Source organism: Notechis scutatus, chromosome 13 (genome assembly GCF_049901735.1).
Source record: "Notechis scutatus isolate UNSWTSFEM ecotype Mainland chromosome 13, rNotScu1.2, whole genome shotgun sequence".
Lineage (NCBI taxonomy): Eukaryota > Metazoa > Chordata > Lepidosauria > Squamata > Elapidae > Notechis > Notechis scutatus.
Window position 1 is genome coordinate 7,504,830 of NC_142021.1, and position 23,057 is coordinate 7,527,886.

Consider the following 23,057-nt stretch of genomic DNA (forward strand, 5'->3'; position numbering starts at 1 on the left):
CTCCTTGCTGTCTCCTTCTTGCTCACACAGCAAATACTGCTTCAGTTTCCAAACAGCCCTCAACTCTCTATCACAGTGCCAGGACGCTAGCCACATGAATACTGATGGATGCTGGTTGGCAGAGGCAGAATTTCCCCCCCTTATTTTCCTCCCCAAAAAGTAAGCCCGACCACATTGTTAATACATGGCAGTTGGGCCACAAATTAGGCCACGCCCTCAAAACCGGTTAGTGATCCCTGGGATTTAAAATTATGAGTTTGGTGGTCCCTGAGGTCTAAAAGGTTGGCGACCCAATTTAACGCATCCAACGCAGCGATTCACTTAACAACGGGTGGCCAGGGAGGGCATAAAATGGTGCAAAACTGGCTTTCACAGATGTCTCGCTTAGCCACAGAAATGTTGGGCCCAAATTGCGGCTGTTAAGTCGAGGACTAGCTGCTGCCGATTGTTTTCGATAGGGAATTCTAGTTCTATCCATCATCTCTTGTCCACTTTAGTATTTCCATTCTGAAAGAAAGAATTCTTGTCAGGAAAAAAGATGATTCATGAGTCTCCGCCTCTCGGACTGTGTTGCAGGCAAAGTGTTTCCTAATTAGCTCCCATTGGCTTACCTGCCACATCCTCAGAGACATGGGCATGCCCAGTTTAGCATCCGTCTCCGGCTTCAAGGTACAGATTGATGTCTTAGATGGCATCTCGAGAACGTGAATCTGATATTAAAGAAATAAGTCGAATTGGTCACCAGCCAGACACCAAGGAACCAAAACGCAAGCGAAAACTTTTTGGAAGAGGCTGGGGCAAACAGCCCCATTATATAATATATGAGCCATGGTGGCACAGGGATTAGAGGTGCAGTACTGCAGGCTACTTCTGCTGACTGCCGGCTGCCTGGCAATTTGGCAGTTCGAATCTCACCAGGCTCAAGGCTGACTCAACCTTCCATCCTTCTAGTGTGTGCTCCATCACTAGAGGTTTTTAAAAAGAGACTGGACCTTTGTCTGCTTGAACACGGGGTTGGACTGGAAGACCTCCAAGGTCCCTTCTTTCTATTCCTATTCTATTCTGCAATTTGGCAGTTTGAATCTCACCAGGTTCAAGGTTGACTCAGCCTTCCATCCTTCCGATGTGGGTAAAATGAGGACCCAGATTGTTGGGGGCAGCAGGCTGACTCTGTAAACCGCTTAGAGAGGGCTGGTAAAGCGGTATATAAGTCTAAGTGCCATTGCTATTGCTATCAAGCAGTTTCCATATCAGTGAGTTTGAAGCCTGCTTTAAACTCCTTTCCAAGCTGGATCCAGACACTAAAATGCTAAATAAAAATTTAATGTAGTTAGAGGGCTGGGAAGCACTGTAAATTGGTGGGTAAATTCTATTCTACTCTATTCTATTCTGTGATTCTATTCTATTCTATTCTATTCTATTCTATTCTGTGATTCCATTCTATTCTATTCTATTCTATTCTGTGATTCCATTCCATTCTATTCTATTCTATTCTAACTCTATTTTGTTCTGTTCTATTATTCTATTCTATTCTATTCTATTCTATTCTATTCTATTTTCTATTCTATTCTATTTTCTATTCTATTCTATTTTCTATTCTATTTTCTATTCTATTCTATTCTATTCTATTCTATTCTATTCTATTCTATTCTATTCTATTCTATTCTATTCTATTCTATTCTATTCTATTTTCTATTCTATTCTATTTTCTATTCTATTCTATTTTCTATTCTATTTTCTATTCTATTCTATTCTATTCTATTCTATTCTATTCTATTCTATTCTATTCTATTCTATTCTATTCTATTCTATTCTATTCTATTCTATTCTATTCTATTCTGTGATTCTATTCTATTCTATTCTATTTTTAATTCTAATTCTATTCTATTTGTTTCCCCCCCCAAAATACCACAGTCTTCCCTCCTCCTTCTCCTCTCTGCAAACCCCACTTCTTTCCAGCACCGATGATGTTACCTAGTTTGGTAATGAAACGTCAGCAAGAAAAGAACTCAGCTCACACTGCATGCAGTCGAGGAGCTCCACAGGTGAGGGGCTCAATAAATGTAATTTCTTGCAATAGTCTTTCAATATTTTCCTGCCTCCTGGGTTTCCCCCCCTTTCCTTGGCCTCCTTCCCAGCTTCATGCACTTCTACCCCAAAAATAAAAAAATGCACTTGCTCGTTGAAATGCAATTTTGGGGGCTGCACATGGAGTAGCTAGAGGGTGGCCTTGCCAGCCCAGCGTGTTGCATTCAACACACCACTTAAAAATTAACCTTCAAAACTAACCCTGCGCCTCTGCGCAGAAGACCCCTCCTGCTCTCCCCCTGGGAGAACAAAAAAAAAACCCGAGACCAAACTGTTTCAGGAATACAAACGCCAGTTGGAATAGTTTGTGGATTGTATTTCAATTCCTGCAGAGTGTGTGTGTGTGTGTGTGTGTGTGTGTCCGTGGAGTGGAGGGGGGGAGGAAGAGGACACCCCACACCTATAATTTACAGCTGACACATTTTTTAACGGGGAAAGGACAGCAAGCTGAGCCGAAGCAGGGAAAAGACCTGAATGGATCTTGGGAGAGAATCAAACAGATCTTGCTTGGTTCCGCTTTGGGTACCGCCAAGAGAGCCGGCTGAATCTGGGCATGTGCAGAAATTCGACGGTGCTGGAGGCCTTTGGATGAGATGCACCCACTGTGAAATGCACTGTCTGATCCTACTGTCCTTTTTATTTTTTTGAAAAGAAGAATATGGGAAGAAACCAGCTTATTTATTTTTATTATCCGTTTAGATCTCTCTCTCTCTCTCTCTCTCTCTTCCTTTCCTTTCCTTCTTTCCTTTCCCTTCCCTCTCCTTCCCTTTCCCCTTCTTTCCTTCCTATCTTCCCTTCCTCTTTTCCTTTCTTCCTTTCCTTCTTTCCTTTCCCTTCTTCCTTCCCTTCCCTTCATTCTTTTCCTTCCCTTCCCTCTCTTCTCTCTTCCCTTCCCTTCCTTCCCTCTTTTCTTTCCCTTCCTTTCCCTCTCCTCCCTTTCCTTCCCTTCCCTCTTTCCTTTCCTTTCCCTTCCCTCTCCTTTCTCCTTCCTTCCTTCCCTCTCCTCTCTTTCCTTCCCTCCCTTACCTCTTTTCTTTCCCTTCCCCTCCTTTCCCCTCCCTTTCCTCTCCTCTCCTTTCCCTTCCCTCTCCTTTCCCCTTCCTTCCTTCCCTTCATTTTTTCCTTTCCTCTTCCCTTCCCTTCCTTCCCTCTTTCCTTTCTCTTCCCTCTCCTTTCCCCTTCTTCCCTTCATTCTTTCCCTTTCCTTCCCTCTCCTTTCCCCTTCCTTCCCCTCTCTTCCCTCTCCTCCCTTTCCTTTCCCCCTTTCCCTCCCATCTCCTCTCCTCTCCTTTCCTTCTTTCCTTTCCTTTCAAGAGCAGTAATTCTCAACCCTGACAACTTTAAGATCTGTGGATTTTAACTCACAATATTCTCCAACCAGCTATGCTGATTGAGGAATTCTGGGAGTGGAAGTCCATACATCTTAAAGTTGCCATGGTCGAAGAAAGCTGCTGAAGAATCTACATGCACAGCATTCCCATCTCCATTTCTTTTGCCCAAAAGATGAGCTAGGCAAGATGACGAGAGGGCGAGCAGTCCACCAAATCATCTCTTGGACTTCTCTTGGCTGAGATTGGCCTCAAATAGGGTCCTTGTCTTCTCTTGGGCTTCTCTTGACTGAGATTGGCCTCAAACATGGTCCTTGTCTTCTCTTGGGCTTCTCTTGACAGAGATTGGCCTCAAATATGGTCTTCTCTTGGGCTTCTCTTGGCTGAGATTGCCCTCAAACATGGTCCTTGTCTTCTCCTGGACTTCTCTTGGCTGAGGTTGGCCTCAAACATGATCCTTGTCTTCTCTTGGGCTTCTCTTGGCTGAGATTAGCCTCGAACGTGGTCCTTGTCTTCTCTTGGGCTTCTCTTTGCTGAGATTGGCCTCAAATATGGTCCTTGTCTTCTCCTGGACTTCTCTTGGCTGAGATTGGCCTCAAACATGGTCCTTGTCTTCTCCTGGACTTCTGCTGGCTGAGATTGGCCTCAAATATGGTCCTTGTCTTCTCTTGGGCTTCTCTTGGCTGAGATTGGCCTCAAACATGGTCCTTGTCTTCTCCTGGACTTCTGCTGGCTGAGATTGGCCTCAAACATAGTCCTTGTCTTCTGTTGGGACTTCTCTTTATTTATTTATCTTATTTATTTATTTGTCAAGCAAGTATTAGATAACAGGCATAAGTATAAGCATGGTTATGAATATATGAAATGGATACGGATAAAAAAAGAAACAATAGAACAGGGACGGTAGGCACGATTGGTCCACTTATGCACACACCCCTGCAGACCTCTTAGGAAAGGGGTGAGGTCAATAGTAGACAGTCTAAGGTCTAAAGTCTTCACTGGGATTGGCTTCAAACATGGTCCCAGTCCCAGTCTGACACACCGGGATTGCTTGTTCCAAGATTGGACAAGTTGTGGCATGAGCATCTTTGACTAGATTGACAGAACCTTCACCCATGTTGCTGTCGGGCGTTGGAAAAATAATATCCTTCTTAGCATGTAATTTAAAACCAGAAGAAGGTTTCCCCAGGAAAAAAAAAATTCGTTTTTTTTTAAACTTTTGCCTGGGGTTAATAAGGTTCTTCTGTGGCTACAGGTCACCCCAAGAAAATGTGTTCTTTTTTTTGCACATTTCTAAGGCGTTTTAAACAGGTTTCTGGCAAATTGGCAAGAGAAATGCGTGTTTCTGACTGTTTTAGGGCAATCAGGAACAAATAAATGCCTGTTTAGATCTTATTATTCATAGACAGAGCCTGCTCCAAGATGAGAAAAAAAATCTATTTTGGATAATGGCCAAGTGTAAATACATATTAAGTCTTCGTGTTAATCATAAGCCTCAAAGTGCTTTGGCTTGGGGTTTAAGGAGGTTTCCAGGTTTTATGGAGTTTCTCTTGTGTTCCAAATTTTTTATCAGTTCATCACTGAGTCATAAACCAGCCACGTACGGCGGCAGCCAAAAAAGCGAATACAATCCTTGGTTGTATAAACAGAGGCACAGAATCAAAATCGCGTGAAATATTAGTACCACTTGATAAATCCTTAGTAAGGCCACTTCCTGTATTCTTACTCATGTTTATACTTATACTTATTAACTTGTAAGCGATTGGCAAATCAAATAAATAAATAAAATAAAAAATAAAAGAAGGAAGGAAAGAAGGAAGGAAGGAAGGATAGAAAAGAATGGAGGGAGGAGAGAAAGGGAGAGAATATCCATTCCTAAGAGGTCTGTAAGGGGTGTGCATAAGCGCACAATCGTGCCTACCGTCCCTGTCCTGTTGTCCCCAATTATTTGTATCTATTTCTTACATTTAAACTTATGTTTATCCTTATTTCTATTGTATTTGTATGCTTTTGACTAAATAAATAAGTAAGTAAATAAGTAAATAAATAAATAAACAAGCAAGCTTCTGTTCCATGGGTTGATTCTCACTGCCCGAAAATTTATCCTTAATCCTTCTGACGTCCCCCTCTTCCGTTAAGTTCATTGATCCAGCAATATTTCTCCCTGTCCAATTTATGACACCAGAGTCACCTTCCAAGATTCCTTCCACACCATACCCATGACTCCTTGCCATAGGCCGAGCTCAGAGGAACATCTGGCCACCACCAGGCAAGGCAGAGAAGGTACGCCTTAGAGGAATGACTTACCTCTTCTAACCCTTTCCACGGGGTGGCCAGGAGGGACCGTTTGTCTGTTACCTCAGAGAGGGAACATTTGCAGAACCCAACGTTCTCCGTGGAAAGGCTTTCTGTGATGACGTTCCTTCCTTCGGATAAGTCCCACAGGTGGATGTTCTGGTCACGGCCCTGACTTTTGACAATCAAAATGGTTACTGGTCACGTGGAGAATCCACTGGGGAGAATATTCACTCCCTTCTCCATGAGTTTATTTACTGTAGTTATTTAGCTGATGTCTCCGGGGTCATTCGGTGTTCTGATCCTAGGCTTCCCAAGACTTCCTACAAAACCCCCTTTTTTATTAGGCTATAATGTGAATTCCTGTGATTTACATCTAGCAAAGTCCCGGCAAACAGACTTTCAAGGGTGAATTACAAGCACAGAACTTATCAGGCTTGGAGAGTTGCCAGGCCGATAGCTTCCAAGCGCGACGCTGTACAGGAAATACTTGGCAAGGAGTCTCTGAGAGTCACGAACTAATCTTCACACTAATTAAACGAACTAATTGTCTCCTGCAAACACCATCCCCTTTCACTACTATTTATTCCCTATGGGAGGGGCCATTCACCATCCACCTGTCCCTTTACTCCCGAGTCGACCCTTGTTCCTTAACTGTTCCCTTCTTCTGGCAGTTCTATGCATGCGCACATCGGGAACAGGCTCCAGCTGTTCTTCTGCCTCACTTGATGTCTGACTCCGAAAGCAGCTGATAACTGTCAGATGGCCCTGGCCCCATTTCTGCCTCCGACACAGAGCCCTCGTCCGAGTCTTCCCCAGACTCCAGGACTGGCCCATGTCCCTCCCCAACCTCCTCACTGTCTGAGTCTGCTGCCAGCTCTGCTGGTGGGCTACAACATTCAGGTTCGTGGCAGTTTCCTTAATGAAACTCCATGTTCCTAGTCAACCCTTCCTTGAACACAACTCTACCTTAAATGTCCAACTCAACAGGTGACCCCAGACTACAGGTACAACAGTTCATTAAGTGACTGTTCACAACGGCACTGAAAAAAGTGACTTACGACCATTTTTCACACTTATAACCGTTGCAGCCTTTCCGTGGTCAAGTGGTCTATATTCAGATGCTTGACAACTGTTTCATATTTACGACGGTCGCAGTGTCTTGGGGTCATGTGATCCCTTTTGCAATCTTCTCATAAAGGAAGTCAATGGGGCAGCCCAATGTGTTTCCACCCTAACAACTGCAGAGATTCACTAAAAGACCGTTGCCAGAACGGTCATAAAATGGGGCAAAACTCAACTCAACAACTGTCTCACTTAGCCACAGAAATTTTGGGGTTCATAAGTTGAGGATTACTTGTCATCTATGTTACCAAACTGGAGTTACGCCTTGCTAAAATGGAGGCTCACCTAAGGAGTCCATTTTTTCTATTGGATATTGTTTTCACACAGTACACTGAATTTCCACCATGGCCATTCAGGCTACCACAGACTCGCCGCGTCTTCAGATTCCAGATATGGATCAGCCCGTTAGAAGATCTGTTTTAAAACAAAACCAAAAAAAAATTAAGAGAAAAAGAATAAACCACGATTTTGACATTCTGACTCGGCCTTTAATGCAAAAGATTCAGATTCACAGAGTTGGAAGGGACCTTGTAGGTTATCTAGTCCAACCCCCCACCCAAGCAGGGGACCCTACACCATTTCTGACAGATGGCAGTCCAGTCTCTTCTTGAAAGCCTCCAGGGATGAAGCTCCCACCACTTCCAAAGGCAAATTCTGTTCCATGGGTTGATTGTTCCCACTGTCAGGAAATTTTGCCTTAATAATTGTTAGATCTTGCACCCAATTGTAAAGAAAAGAGAAGCTAAAAAGAGGAGATAATTACATCTCTTATTTAAATGAAACATCCCCTCTAGTTCCTTTGCCGTTTCCTTGTGTGTGTGTTATAGATTTTAAATCACTTAGATGGGATAACTTATAAAACACAATAACACGGAAGAATAAATATCACACTGTTGTATTTGTAAAAGTAGAGCTTTTCCCCGTACAGTCATGTCTGACTCTATGGCACAGTGCTCAGCTCCGTTTCTTGGCAGAGGGAGTCAGCATTGTCCGAAGACAATTTTCGTGGTCATGTGGCCAAATGGCTATTGTCATGCCCCTGTCGGAATCTGACTTGGAGGGGGAGGCCGAGCAGCTGACAGGGAGTGGGAGTGTGGCTCCGCTGGCTGTGGAAGAAACTGGGGAAGGGCAAAGGGCAGCTGGGCAGAGCAGGGGAGAGGTAGAGCAAGGCAGAGGGAATTCGGAGGAAGACCTAGGCCCACCCCCCACTTCATCCTAGGACACGCGGGGAGGAATGGAGAAGGGAGCAACATGAGTTGCGTGGCTTACGGGGGAGGAAAGGGCCCTGATCCCCTTCATTAGCTGCAGCTGGGAACACAGTGTTTAAAAAGGGAAACTGCACACAGCAAGTTGTTGGGAGCAAATCGTGAATTATCTGATATCATCGAGGCTTATCTGGGTTCCTGGCGTCTTCCCAACTGTGTGTGCTTGGCTGTGCTTTCAAATCTGCAATTCCTTCTCCTGCCCTGTCAAGTTAATTACTTCAGCTTGGTTTGTGTGGATTTTTAGCTAGTTTATATGTACTTTTCGGACTGAATTTTTTCCACTTAAAGACTGTTCTTGGGAGAGTTTTTTCTCCAGCGGAAGGTAACCTGGACATTGGGGGCAAAGTTGGAGATAATTAAAGGGACTCTTCTTGCTTATTTGACTGTGTTGCCTTTTTGCCACGCCCCTTTGGGTCATCACAGCTATTGGCCAAAGGCGTACGAAGGGCTGTAATCTTCCCATCACAGTGGTACCTATTTATCTAGTTGCATCGGCATGCTTTCGAACTGCTAGGTGAACAGGAGCTGGAGCAGGGAAGGGGAACTCACCCCGTTGCATAGAGCTTGGGTCTCGAACCCTGCCAGCTCTCCAGCCAACAATCCCAGTGGTCTTTAACCATTGAACCATAGCGCCCCCTTCTTTTGTATTTGTATTTGCAGCCAGTTGTATGAGGGGTCCTTGGTGCTCACAGGTATTTCATTACCCTAACTAGGCAATGTCATCAGTGCTAGTCAATTGCATGCTCTTTCTTTACTCACCCTGAGTAAAGAATGGGAAAATCCGGATCTGGGTTCGAACACTGAAAACACAATGTATTAATGCCACTGTTCGCTCCTCGTAAAACATAGACAGGATCTGGCACAGATGCAGCCATCATGACACAACCAATTAGAAGTTCCTGAAAAAAAAGAAAGAAAGGAAAGATGGAAACACAAGCTGGTTCAACCAGGCTGCTTGACTTCTTGACCACTCAGTAATCTTGCAAAAAATAAAACCTTTAAAAAAGAAAATCTGAACAGGCAACAGGTAAAAAGCCTTCCAACTTCATTTGCATTCCCTCCAAAATGCACAAGTTTGCACAATACTACAGGCAGTCCTCAAGTTACGAATGTAACTGAGCCCGGAATTATAAGTCATTGCAGTCATAAGCCGAAGGACTCATGTCATCAAAAATAGCTTTCCAATATTTTTTTTCCTGCGGTGGTCTTTAAGGTTTCGAAGTATCTATAGCAGGATGACTAGACTCTGTAACCACTTTATTCCTTATTCCGTCTTGTAAATGCACAGGATTATTTTTTTTCCCATTATATATATATGTATACATCCAAACTAGACTATGATGTTTCTCTGTGTCATATTTATGTGTGTATGTGCATAATGGTTATCTTTTGAGAGCTGAATGCAATGATAATTCATTTTAATGTATGCTGATTAATGTACATTTAAAGTGACAATAAAGTCATTCTATTCTATTCCATTCCATTCTCTTATTTTATTCCCATTCCATTCTCTATTCTGTTCTATTCTATTTTTTTATTCTATTCCCATTCCATTCTCTGTTCTGTTCTGTTCTATTCTAGTCCCATTCCATTCTCCTATTCTATTCTATTCTATTATTCTATTCCCATTCCATTCTCTGTTCTGTTCTGTTCTATTCTAGTCCCATTCCATTCTCCTATTCTATTCTATTCTATTCTATTCTATTCTATTCTATTCTATTCTATTCTATTCTATTCTATTCTCTTATTCTATTCCCATTCCATTCTCTGTTCTGTTCTGTTCTATTCTATTCTATTCCCATTCCATTCTCTCTTCTCTTCTCTTCTCTTCTCTTCTCTTCTCTTCTCTTCTCTTCTCTTCTCTTCTCTTCTCTTAATTATCTGCAGTTGGCATCTGAACCAGACTGAGCAACCTGAGTTACAATTGATGGGTGAGACCAACGATTAGCCGGAGTTTTAATTTTAACAGATTGCATCTCTCGACTTCATCCAGATCTTCATTAAGAAACAAATTTTACATGCTGGTTTATTGTTTGCATGCAAGGCGTGAACGCAACTCCTCCTCCAACGTTCTTTGATGTCACCCTTGGGGTTGTTAGCTTTCCGAATGTCAGCTGTCAATGCTGATGAATAATCTTCAAGATTGATTTGCTTTGGGTGACTTTCAATTCCTCGGGATCTTCAGCACGGCTGATTCTTGGTACAAAATTCACCAGGCGTCACAAAATTCACAAGAAGCTCCACCAAGACAATGGCCAAACTTCTCAAGACCTTCCAAGTGCTGGCATGCATCTCTTCCTAGGGTGCCCTGTCTTAATTCAGAAACATGCCACAGGAAATTATCCTGGAAGCCGATGAGCAATTCTGGAAAATGTATATATTTTCCCGGCTAAGCAGAATAAACACACACCAGAGTCACCCTAAAGGCAATCTGGAAGGATCAGGAAATTTTTAATCACTCTTGTTCTTCCTTCCCCAAGTGATTGACTGAAGTTTTGCTGATGGAAGGATAAGACTTGCGGTGTGTGAATTTGGGGAGGAATCTTTAGCTGGCACGGAACGAGATGTGCCAAGTGCGTGTTTTTACAAAGGTCTTATCTAAGGTGCAAACTTGGCGCAGGAAAAGAGGGAGTTACCACCGTCTTATCAAATCTTGTCTGGTTAAATCATCTTACTTGCTCTTCTCTGCCCTGTTTCCAAAGAGGCTGAGACTTTGGAAATAGTGCAGAGAAGAGCAATTAAGATAGTTATGATAATGATAACAGAGTAACTGAGGGTTGGATTTGGGTATCGACAAACTTGCCAGATTCCAGAGGTCAATTTTAGTCCTGGTTGGCCACCGGAATGCGTTAGATCTACATTGTTTAAAGACACTTGGAGAGTTAGAGAGAAGTAGGAGCTTCCACCACAAAATAAGTTAGCGAGATCTACAATTAATGATCCTTCCTTTTATTGCCTTTGTGGGGAAAAAAATACAGCAAACTAGCCCCTTAGTTCGATCATCAGAAGACAGCTGGAAGGCCCCTGAGAGGTCTTCTACTTCGGCGGTTGCCCACAGGTGGGCCTTGAGAAATTTTTGGTGGGCCGCAGACAAATCTCACCCCCAGAGGAACCCCCAAAGCAATCAATCCAGGCTGTGCAGAAACAAAAGGCTGCGCTGCCCACATGGCCTATAGGAACCCCTCTCCTGCCCCTCCTTACCTGTGGGAACCCTTCCCTCACTCCTTACCTGGCAAACTTGCCTGCTAAATTGCTATTTGTCCTTTCCCCGACTATCAGCTGTTCTGCTGTGCCAGGAGATTTAGATTAGCTAGCAAGCAGGAAATGGTTGGATTTCTTGCTTTCTAGCTAGTCTTTAGATCTTCCGCTCTGCTTTTAAGCACAGCCGAAACTCCCTTAGGACTGAAGGTTCTATTATTCAGTGCAGACTCACGGCAAGCAAATTTGAGAGACTGAGCTAGCCGATGGCAGATAGATAGATCACTCAATGATTCTGTGAGCAACTCAATCTGCCTGCCTGCTTTGCCTGATTTTGGGTAAAAGTTGCTCTTTTTAAATAAAAAATTCAATATTGATATAAATATTCATAATTTTTATATACAAGCCATGCCCAGCCAGTCACATGACCACAAAGCCACACCTACAAACTAGGCCACGCCCACAGAACCGGTTAGTGGTCCCTGGGATTTAAAATTATGAGTTTGGTGGTCCCTGAGGACCCCTGCTCTGGAGCGCTTTCCTATCTGCCCCTGTGCAATTGGCAAACCATACAGAGGTGCAGTATGTTAAAATGCTCTCTATGGTGCAGCGGTAGAAGGTCAACAGCAGTTTTTCATTCAGTTGTTGTTTTCTGAGAATATATGAGGTAGTCTAATCTCTGCTGGGCCCTTTTGACCAGGGCTGCAATGTGAGCACCCCAGGTAAGGTCCTCTTTTATGGTAACACCCAGAAACTTAAAACTGCTCACTTGCTCCACTTGGTCTCCATTGATAAGCAAGGGCTGGATGTCTGATCTGTTCCTTCTGTAGTCCACTATCAGCTTCTTGGTCTTATTAGTGTTAAGGACCAAGTTATTGTCTCCACACCACGAAAGCAACCAGTCCACCTCATCTTGATGGGCAGACTCAATTCCCCCCCACCCCCCCAGAGAAATGAGTCCCACCACTGTTGTATCATCTGCAAATTTAGCAATAGTATTACTAGCGTGAGTGGGAATGCAGTCATGCACATAAAGAGTATAGAGTAAGGGGCTCAACACGCAACCCTGTGGTGTACCAGAGGGCAACCTGTGATCCTCTGGGCAATGACCTTAACCCTCTGGAGCGCTGTCCTATCTGCCCCTGTGCAATTGGCAAACCATACAGAGGTGCAATAAGTTAAGAAACTCTCTATGGTGCAGCGGTAGAAGGTCACCAGCAGTTTTTCTTCTGGAATCTGGCAAGTTAGTCGATCCCAGGGAAAATAGAAGGATGTTGGATGTCTCCAACTAAGGGCAGCTTTTTAAAATTCTTCTTCTTCTGACATGTTCCGAATTCCAACGCTCATTTTTTTTTCAACACGCGGTCCCCAAAACTTTTGTTTTCTAATTCATCCTATCCTTTCCAAATATGCAGACGTCGGATAGGTCACCTTGCGAAATCACAACAACAACAACAATAACCCTACCACCCGGAGTTTTTACAAAACATTCCCCTGATTCCCACAGGAAAAAAATTCCGGCAGAATTCAACAGCCCTCCCGTTCCCACTCCTGTCACTTGCGTTTCAATCTCACCGTTTGAAAGAAAAACAAAATTGCTGGTTAAAGTAGCGTGCAATTTCTCCCCCCCCCCCCTCCTCCTGCTTCCCTTGATAAGCTCAGCGGCCGAAGCTCAGACTAAAAATACATTAATTTTTTTTCCCCATCCACTTTAAACACCATCAAAAGGCAGAGGTAGCGGGAATAAACCTTTCCTAGCCAACCCACAAAAACCAAGCAGGTGCGTTTCTGTCATTATGGATCTAAAAATTAATTCAATCCGCTCAGATGTGCTACTGCTCAAATACAGGCAAGTCCTTGGTTTACGACCACAACTGACCCTGAAATGACCGTTGTTCAGCGAAACAAAGAGTAGCGTGCGAGTTTTGCCCCATGTTACGACTTTTCTTGCCGCCGTTATTAAGTGAATCACTGCAGTTCTTAAGTTAGTAACCCGGGTTTGTAAAGTGAATCTGGCTTCTGCATTGACTTTGTTGGCCAGATGGTCGCAAGAGGGGATCGCATGACCCCCTGGGACATTGGAACCATCGTAAATATGAGTCAGTAGCCAAGAGGCCGAATTTGGGTCACATGACCACGGGATGCTGCAATGATGGTGTGAAAAACGGTCCTAAGTCGCTTTTTTTAAAGGATTGAACTGTGAGCTCTTTAGGGCTGTCTGAACTTGGTGGTTTTCCTGCAGACAATTCATGACCCAACTAGGTAACGTCATCAGTGCTAGGAGTGGGGGTTGTAGAGAGGAGGAGGAGGAGGAAGCAGATTGTGAGTCTTTGGTGCTCTCTGAGCTTGGTTGTTTCCTTGCAGATGTTTCATGACCCAACTAGGTAACAAGATCAGTGATAGAAGGGAATGGGGTTTGCAGGGAGGAGGAGGAGGAGGAGGAGGAGGAGGAGGAGGAGGAGGAGGAGGAGGAGGAGGAGGAGGAGGAGGAGGAGGAGGAGGAGGAGGAGGACTGTGGGATCCTTGGTCTCTCTGAGCTTGTTTCCTTGCAGACATTTCACGACCCAGCTAGGTAACAATATCAGTGCATTACCAACCCACCCACCCACCCAATGAAGCTCAAAGAGCACCAAGGACCCCACACAGACACACACAACACAGACACACAAACCCCCACACCACATAGCCTGGGACAGAGAGGTGAATCCAAACAACGCCTATACCTGAGAAAGCTCTGGAACCATAACCATGTTCCTCATCCATTCTTTAAACAGAAAGATGCCCAAATTTTAGCGACACTTTTAAGTGACTTTTATGAACCGCTTCTTCCTCGCTAACCCCTCCCTGCCCCACCGCTGGCACAACCCCAAAGTCAAGACTATTTTCATTGGAGATCACAATGTCCTCTATAAGTAAAATTCTGCTGTGTCGAATGTTAACTTCCAGAAGAAACCTGGAATCCGAAGCCAGCGACTTGAGGGCTCGTTTCCAAACGCTTCCATCTGGCCGTCATAGGCTATAACTATTTTCCACCCGAAAACTCGTATTCAGCAAAAAAAAAAAAAGCGGACAAAACTAAGAGTGATGGTAATTATTTTTAGGACCCCGAGCGAAAGCATATGGATCTCATTGCCCCATTTATATAGTCGAGTCACTGGGAAAAAAAGAAAGAAGAAGAAGCTATTAATCAATACAAACAACCCATGGAGTAACATAAACATTCATCATTCTAATATTCTCAAGGTGTCAAAAATAAGAGTTTTTTATTTATTTTTTTGGAGCCCCCTTCTTCCAGCCATCAGACACAGTTGCCTTTAGTTTTTCAGCTGCGTGAACCTCCCCCCAGCCCAGGGATAAGAAAAATACATTCGAAGGCTGTGAAAAACATATTCAGAAAAAGAAAAAGAAAAAAGTGGTGAAGGAAGAATCGAGGCGAAGGGAGAGGAAAAAAAAAATCCCACATTCGCCTTTTTTTCCCACTTTGGAACACATTAAACGTTAAAAGAATGAGGCGTGAAAAAAACAGCTGGTGCCAAAGAGACGTTCCTTTGCAAGCTTCGCCACCGGCTCGAGGCTGCAAAAAAAAAAAAGCGAAGGAAGGACCGACAGCTGTCCTATTGTACGATTAAATTCCTCCGATAAAACACACGCATGAAACCGAAGATGTCCTAAAACCAACACCAGGAGCTGTTTTTGCCTTCCTCTTGTCTCTCCGGTTCCCCAAGAATGCGCGTCAGCTTGAACTTAATGGAAGTTGGGCATATTTGAAGAGCGGGAGGATCAGACTTAGAAAAACAGAGACGGCCGCATTATCTCTGGCCGTTGAAATAGCCGAGTGATTTCACGCAGCCGCTCTGTCAAAGAATGGGTGGTGTGTGGTGGACTAGAGGTAGCGCTCTTGCTTCACAATCGGGAGGGTTGTGTAAGTTCGATCCTAGGCAGAGGCAGATATTTCTCTTTCTGGGCACGAGAATAGATCTGCCGAAGAAAAAACTCCGCATTGGAAACAGGAAGGGCATCCGGTCAGTAAGCACTCAGCTCCGTTCAGTTGCCTGGGCTCCGCCCCGCAAAGGGATTATGCAGTTGTTAAAAGGAGATGATGACTCTTGTCAAAGAAATAAGACTGGTTCGGCATGACAGACATGATGAAAATTCTTTAATTTCACAACATATAGCATAACAATAGCACTTGGACTTAAATACCATTTTACAGTGCTTTTACAGCCCTCTCTAAATGGTTTACAGACTCAACATATTGCCCTCAACAATCTGGGTCCTCATTTTACCCATGGAAGGCTGAGTCAACCTTGAGCTGGTCAGGATCGAAATGCTGGCAGTTGGCAGAATTAGCCTGCAATACCACATTCTAACCACTGCGTACCATGGATGGATGGATGGATGGATGGATGGATGGATGGATGGATGGATGGAAGGAAGGAAGGAAGGAAGGAAGGAAGGAAGGAAGGAAGGAAGGAAGGAAGGGCAATGGCATTTAGACTTATATATTGCTTCACAATGCTTCACAGCCTTCTCTAAGTGGTTTACAGAGCCAGCCTCTTGCCCCCAACAATCTGGGTCCTCATTTTACCCACCTTGGAAGGAGGGAAGGCTGAGTCAACCTTGAGCCGGCCAGGATCAAACTGCTGGCAGTGGGTAGAGTTAGCCTGCAATCCCACATTCTAACCACTGTGCACCAAAGAAGAAAGAAAGGAAAGAAGGAAAGAGGAAGGAAGGAAGGAAGGTGGGTGAAAAGGAAGAACAATAGCAATAGCCCTTAGACTTATATACCGCTTCACAGTGCTTTCCAGCCCTAAGTGGTTTACAGAGTCGGCCTCTTGCCCCCAACAATCTGGGTCCTTGTTTTACCCACCTTGGAAGGATGGAACGCTGAGTCAACCTTGAGCCAGTCAGGATCGAACTGCCGAACTGCAGTCAGCAGTCAGCAGAAATAGCCTGCAATACTGTATTCTAACCACTGTGCCACCTTGGCTCATGTAGACAGGTTTAACCATAATTTCAATTGGGAAAATGTGACCATCCTAGACCAGGCCAAGTCCAAAAAATGCCAGGGAATTTCCAGAAGCTTGGTACTCGGACAAAACAGCCATCAATAGGCACATAGACATTAACAACCTCTACACAGTATGCAAAAGAGACAATCAACCAGCCCAAAGGAGAGCCAAAAGACTCCAGTACCCCTCCAGCAGTAATTCGCATTCAGATCAGCATAGATTAACTCCAAGGTTAACTTCAGACCAACAAAGCAATAGCTCAATCAAGAAAATATCAGTAAACAGCCCAACCAAAGAATCTCTTAGACACCCAGCCACTGTCAGGATTCTGGCGATTGCCCTAATTAAGTCATGAGCCTTGAGCCAAGCTTCCAAAGAAACCAAAAGTTTTATTAGGAGCAACATGTCCAGCATTAACCTGTATGGAGCCAACTCTGGCATACGTAATTTACAATCACCTGTGACCCTGTTTCCCCCTCCCCCTGGGTGCGTCATAAATCAGATTCTCCAATGAAGCACAATCATGAGCTGGGTGTCATCAATCACGGTTCTCCAATTAAGGATTTTCCCGGGGAAGAAGATCCGGTAGCTTAGCTACAATCTTTGTAAGGTTAAGTGTTGGAATGTACTTCTGGTTTTAAACTGCCGCCCTGCTCCTTGACATTTCTCCCCACCCCCTCTTGTTTATGGCAACTCTAAAACAGGCATTGGAAGGCTTTACGAGTTGATACCCACCCAAACAGACAGGCAAGTCATCAGAATATAAACTGACAGCAAACAGCACTCCTTACTACCGGCGGCCCTGATGATGTTCCCTAGTTAGGGTAAAGAAACCCCTGCAAGAAAACTTTGTTTCTAGAAGTTCACAGACTTGTTTACTACTACTACTACTACTACTACTACTATTATTATTATTATTATTATTATTATTATTATTATTATTATTATTATTGTTGTTGTTGTTGTTGTTGTTGTTATTTAATCTTTAGTGAGATTCACAGCCTTTGGAGCTGGTTGGTAACTCAGCAGCTTGAGTCCTAACCAAGGATCTAGGAACTATTCAGGTAGCATCAGAGGATAGAAGCTGTTCCAAGTAGGGTGGTTCTTTTTTTGTAGAATCAGGGTATTCAAGTCTGATAATTTCAGGATTTCCAAATAGTGAGGCAGCCCTTTAGGTATTGCTTCAAGGGCTCCAATTACAATTGGGATAACACATGATTTCTTTTCCCAAAGTCGCTCAACTTCAATTTGTAAGTCCTGATACTTTGTGATTATTATTATTATTATTATTATTATTATTATTATTATTATTATTATTATTGGTTAATCTTTAGTGAGATTCACAGCCTTTGGGGCTGGTTGGTAGCTCAACAACTTCTCCTCCTCCTCCTCCTCCTCCTCTTATATTCTTATTCTTATTCTTATTATTGGTTAATCTTTAGTGAGATTCACAGCCTTTGGGACTGGTTGGTAGCTCAACTTCTTCTTCTTCTCCTCCTCCTCCTCTTATATTATTATTATTATTATTATTATTATTATTATTATTATTATTATTATTATTATTATTATTATTATTATTTCCGTATCTTCCCAGGTATTGATGTTAGGCTGATTGGTCTGTAGTTTCATGAGTCTGTATACTTGAGAAACACATCAATCTACCAGAAATACTGAAAAAGTTGTTATTATTTTTTAAAAAAAATCCCATTCATCAATCTTCCGTCAGCCAGAAAACAGGAAGCCCAACCTCCTTAATTAAGAGTGAAAATATATTAGGAAGAAGCCTTGTATATCCAACAGTGAGATCTAGCTAATATCTTTAGACAGCAAAGATTTAATTAAACACCTTCCAGCCATTTTAGCAGACAGTTTCCTGAAATAAACTCATTTGAGAGAAGAGGTTGATTCTCTCCTTGGCTCTCTTTGTACCAACACGGGGAAAATGATAGGAGTTGTTATGCATCAAGTTGTTACAATATATGAAATTAATTAGGGTTGAGCTGCAATTAAGGGCTCCATAATTTTCAGCAATTTGAAGCTACTCTTCCACCAAAACTTAATTAATCTTAGACAAATATTTTTCTCATGACAAACTTCTCCCCCCCCCCATTACTCGATTTATTCCTTTCTAATTACTCTTTAATTAATGTAGCCTTGGTCTAGGTTTATAGAATTTTTCTGGCATCCCACGAGAAAAACGGTAAGCTGATTGCAGTTCAGTTGCACAACAACTCAACTCACCAAATTTCAACACTTCATTTATTTATTCGTCTGTTCCTTTCCTCTCCCCAGGGCGATCGAACATGATACACGACAGACATTCCACACCACTTTAAACTGAAGCATGCCTTAAAAAAGCATTTCAAAACTTCAAATGAGAACATATTTTGCATTAAAATGATCACACTCCAGGCAAATATGTCATTAAAAAGTTGCAAATAAGCAAGAGCCAACTAGATCAACTCAACTCAACCCAACTCAAATCCTACCCAACTCAATCCAACCCTACCCAACTCAACACAACACAGTCAACTCAACCTGACACAGATCAATTCAAAAGCAATAGCACTTAGACTTATATACCACTTCACAGTGCTTTACAGCCCTCGCTAAGCAGTTTACAGAGCCAGTCTATTGCCCCGAACAATCTGACTCCTCATTTTATCAACTTTGGAAGGATGCAAGGCTGAGTCAACCTTGAGCTGGTGAGAACTGATCTAACAAACTGCTGGCAGCTGGCACCGTGGTGCCACCATGGCTCTTATACCAACCCAACCCAATCAACTCAACCCAATCCAACCCATCTCAACTTTTTATTATGGTCAGAGACCAGCATAGAACTAATTTGATGGAAAAGATCAGAGGTTGAAAGATAGTACTACCATGTATGCTTATAATATCATTGGCATTAAAATAGAACACTGAAATATTGAATAACTACTCTAAAAAATAACCATGTATATTAATATTAGGATTATATGTTTGATTAAAATAACCATTATGATTATGATTATTATCATTGATGCTTGTATCACAATGAATTATACCCAGGGAGTATATTCATGTATTCTGTTCATGTATTGAAATTGATATTTACTTAAAAATAAAAGTCTAATAAAACATTAAAAAAAGGAGAGGGAGAAAAAAGAAGATTGAATTGGATCGAATGTTTTATTTGCCCTAGTGTGATCACACACAGAAGAAATTTGTCTCCGAGGCAGCTTTCAGTGTACATGCAAAGGAACAGAATAATAAGAGTAATAGAGTTGGAAGGGACCTTGCAGGTCTTCTAGTCCAACCCCTGCTCAAGCAGGAAACAACTATACCATTTCAAACAAACAACTGTCCAATCTCTTCTTGAAAACCTCCAGTGTTGGAGCATTCACAACTTCTAGAGGCAAGTTGTTCCACTGATTAATTATTCTCACTGCTATGAAATTCCTCCTGAGTTCTAGGTTGCTTCTCTCCTTGACTAGTTTCCATCCGTTGCTTCTTGTCCTGCCTTCAGGTGCTTTGGAAAATCATCATTATAATAATACCAATAGGAGGAGAGTAAGAAAGATAAGAAGAAGGATAAATAATAATAATAAAAATATTACAGCCATACTACATGGTAAATACACACAGACGTTAGACAGCACTGTGAGAATTAAGCGTTTGGCAGAGTGACGGCCTGAAGGAGGGGGGGAAAAACTGTCATTCCATCAGCAAATTGATGTAACAGACAATACATTGGATGCTAAAATGAATCAATAAAGGGGAATATTTGTAGCTGGGGTCCTTGGTGCTCTCTGAGCGTGCTTGTTTTCTTGCAGAGGTTCCATTACCCAAACTAGGCAACATCATCACTGTACTGATGATGTTCCCTAGTTGGGTAATGAAACGTCAAGAAAACAAGCACGCTCAGAGATCACCAAGGACCCCTCACTAGAATGAATGCTTGGAATCCTAATTTCTCTCTCTCTCTCTCTCTCTCTCACACACACACACACACACACACACACCCCCTAAATGAATTAATTGTGGTTTGCGTTTCTGTGCAATGCAAGCATTCTTCTAACCCTCAAGTTCTCCATCTGCCCTGAATGGCCAGCAGCCAGATCATTCTCCCATGCGACGAAAGATACACACAGTTCTCAACGCACGCACGCACTCACACACATACACACACCTTTTGCAATGCCAGCCATGAACGCGGCTGAGAAGAAGACAAGAATGTCTATTGTCACCAGGGAAGACAGGAGCTACCTCCCCAAAAATCCCAAATCAGATTCTCCATCTGTAATTCAAACTTTAAAAAAAAACCAAAAAAAAAAACAACAAAAAACCATGCGCACACCAAACGTTAGGACAATCGACGAGAAAAAGGGGGATTAATGGCGTCATATTTTTTTTATTTTTTTTTTGAATCAAAGACTTATTTCATAGCTCCGTCCCCAAAATCCTTGAATATTGTCTTGGCTTTTGAAGGCTCAACAAAATGATTGAAATCTCTACTTTCTGAGAAACAGATAACAGCCAGTCTCGGTAATCTGACTCTAAGCTACGGGGATAAAGGCAGTTTGTTTCTTCTTAGCCCGTCTGTCAACACCTCTTCCGTAATTAGTCCTAATTATTACAGAGGGCCAGCTTCTCCTTGGCATTATTAAATCAGAAAAAGGGTATCACGGCTGGGTATCTTTCAACGCTTCCCGGGCAGAGGCGACCTTCAATTTCATTGAATCCGCTCTCTGTATCCGCCTTTGAAAAGATCCAGGCAAGTTAATTGTAGCATCGGCTTCAAAAGGTACAGGATCCGAGCGCGGGAATTCCAGAGATAGATTCACCTCCATGCCTACGGTTGTGCAACAGGAGAGGCAAACCGCAAAAAAAAAATAAAAAAAAATAACCTTGGTATTGTATGCCGGCGAAGAAAACACACAAAACAACCCCACAAAGTGTTTTGTGCAAGAACACAACGTTTGCCGGTATCAAGACTTACAACAGTTAAAACATCAACATTTGCTCTAAAATAGTCAAAGACTTTGTGGTTGGAAATCAAACGGAAAGTACGGAGGTCCTTTGGATCAAGCTATATTTGCATCCACCATCAAATACAGGTAGCCCTCGACTTACAACAGTTGAACAGATTTAACAGATAATCAGAGTTGGAAGAGACCTTGTAGGTCATCTAGTCCAACCCCCCGCCCAAGCGGGAGACCCTACACCATGTCTGACAAATGGCAGTCCAATCTCTTCTTGAAAGCCTCAAGTGATGGCGCTCCCACAACTTCCGAGGGCAAGCTGTTCGGAGCAGTTCTATTTAGTGACTACAACGGCACTGAAAAAAGGACTGTTTCTCACACTTATGACCATTGCACACACTTATTGTGATGACCGGAGGGGATACAAAAGCAACAAGGTCACAAAAACAGGTGAAATCCCTTTAATTTCTTCAACTTGGCTTCAAAGGTTCAATTACCATTGACTGGAATAAAAAACTCCCCCACAAACAGTTGCAAAAAGGAAGAACTTCCGTTCAAACTCAGAATACATATAAATTATAAATGGGAAAAAACAACACAGACCACACTGAAGCAATTAATGAGACAAGGCAGGATAAGAACTTGAAGAAGTCCACAGATATTGAAATGCACACACTGTGAAGGACACCAAAACTCAGATAAGAACTGACAAACTAGAAATATTTTCACACTTTGCTTCCAGCACTTGACCATGCACAGTTTGTCCTTTTAAACAGCTGCAGCCCATGAAGGGGATCAAGGCCCTTTCCTCCCCCATAGACCACACCATTCACATTTCTCCCTTATCCGCTCCTCCCTGCGTGCCCTAGGATGAAGAGGGTATGGGCCTGGGTCTTCCTCTGAATGCCTAGCTGGTCTGTGCTCTTCCCCAGTTTCTTCCACAACCTCTGGAGCCACACTCCCACTCCCTGTCAGCTATTCCTCCTATCCCTCGGAGTCAGATTCTAACAGGGGCATGACACTTATGACCATTTTCACACTTACAACCGTTGCAGCTTCCCCATGGTCACGTGATCAAAATTTGGATGCTAAATGTTGGAAGTGCCACACCAGATACCTGGGCCATATATTATCATACGTGGTGGACCTGTTCAAAAGCAAAAAAAAATGGGACCAAAACAGATACTTGGTTGGAAAAAATGATAAAACAACGTATTGATCTAAACCAGAAATATTTTTATTGGGGATCCTACCTGAAGAATATAGTAAGGAAAATGTATATTTAGTTATTCATATATTGACTGCTGCTGGAATTGTATTTGCACAAAACTGGAAGAGCGAAGAAATACCTACAGATGAGAATGTGGTTAGGAAAACATTAGAATGTGCGGAAATGAATCGATTAACGCTGGCGATTAAGGAGAAAGAGAAAACGGAATATGATATGGGATGGGATTTATTCTATCAATGGTTAAATAATAAAAATGGAAGTTAGAAATAGGGAAACAAAACAAAAGATGATGTGTTAAAAGAGATGAGTCAATATGATGAACTAATATGTTGAATACTACTATGTTAATATTGTATAATTAATTACTATAACTAATAAGTGTACACTTATGTATTGCAGAATTAATATGCAATGAAGGATGTTGTAATTTTGATTATTGTTCAACAAAGATGTTTGCACCCAGACAACACACTGTTCAACTGAAGACGGAACGATTGTATTAAAAATAAAATAAAAATATTACCAAAAATAAAAAAATTGGACGCTTTGGA

The 23,057-nt window shown here is 42.6% G+C and overlaps 1 protein-coding gene across 1 annotated transcript in view; it reads right to left on the reverse strand.

Annotated features, from left to right (window-relative positions):
* GNB1L (G protein subunit beta 1 like) overlaps positions 1-23,057 on the reverse strand; it is a 37,376-nt gene that overhangs the window by 8,657 nt on the left and 5,662 nt on the right. Inside the window, exons 2-5 of the mRNA XM_087942844.1 lie at positions 8,861-9,000; positions 7,122-7,250; positions 5,724-5,886; positions 612-710 (exon numbers count right to left, since the gene is read on the reverse strand). Of these exons, the coding sequence (XP_087798970.1) occupies positions 612-710; positions 5,724-5,886; positions 7,122-7,250; positions 8,861-8,979 (510 nt within the window). The 5' untranslated portion in view covers positions 8,980-9,000. The remainder of the gene's footprint in view (positions 1-611; positions 711-5,723; positions 5,887-7,121; positions 7,251-8,860; positions 9,001-23,057) is intronic.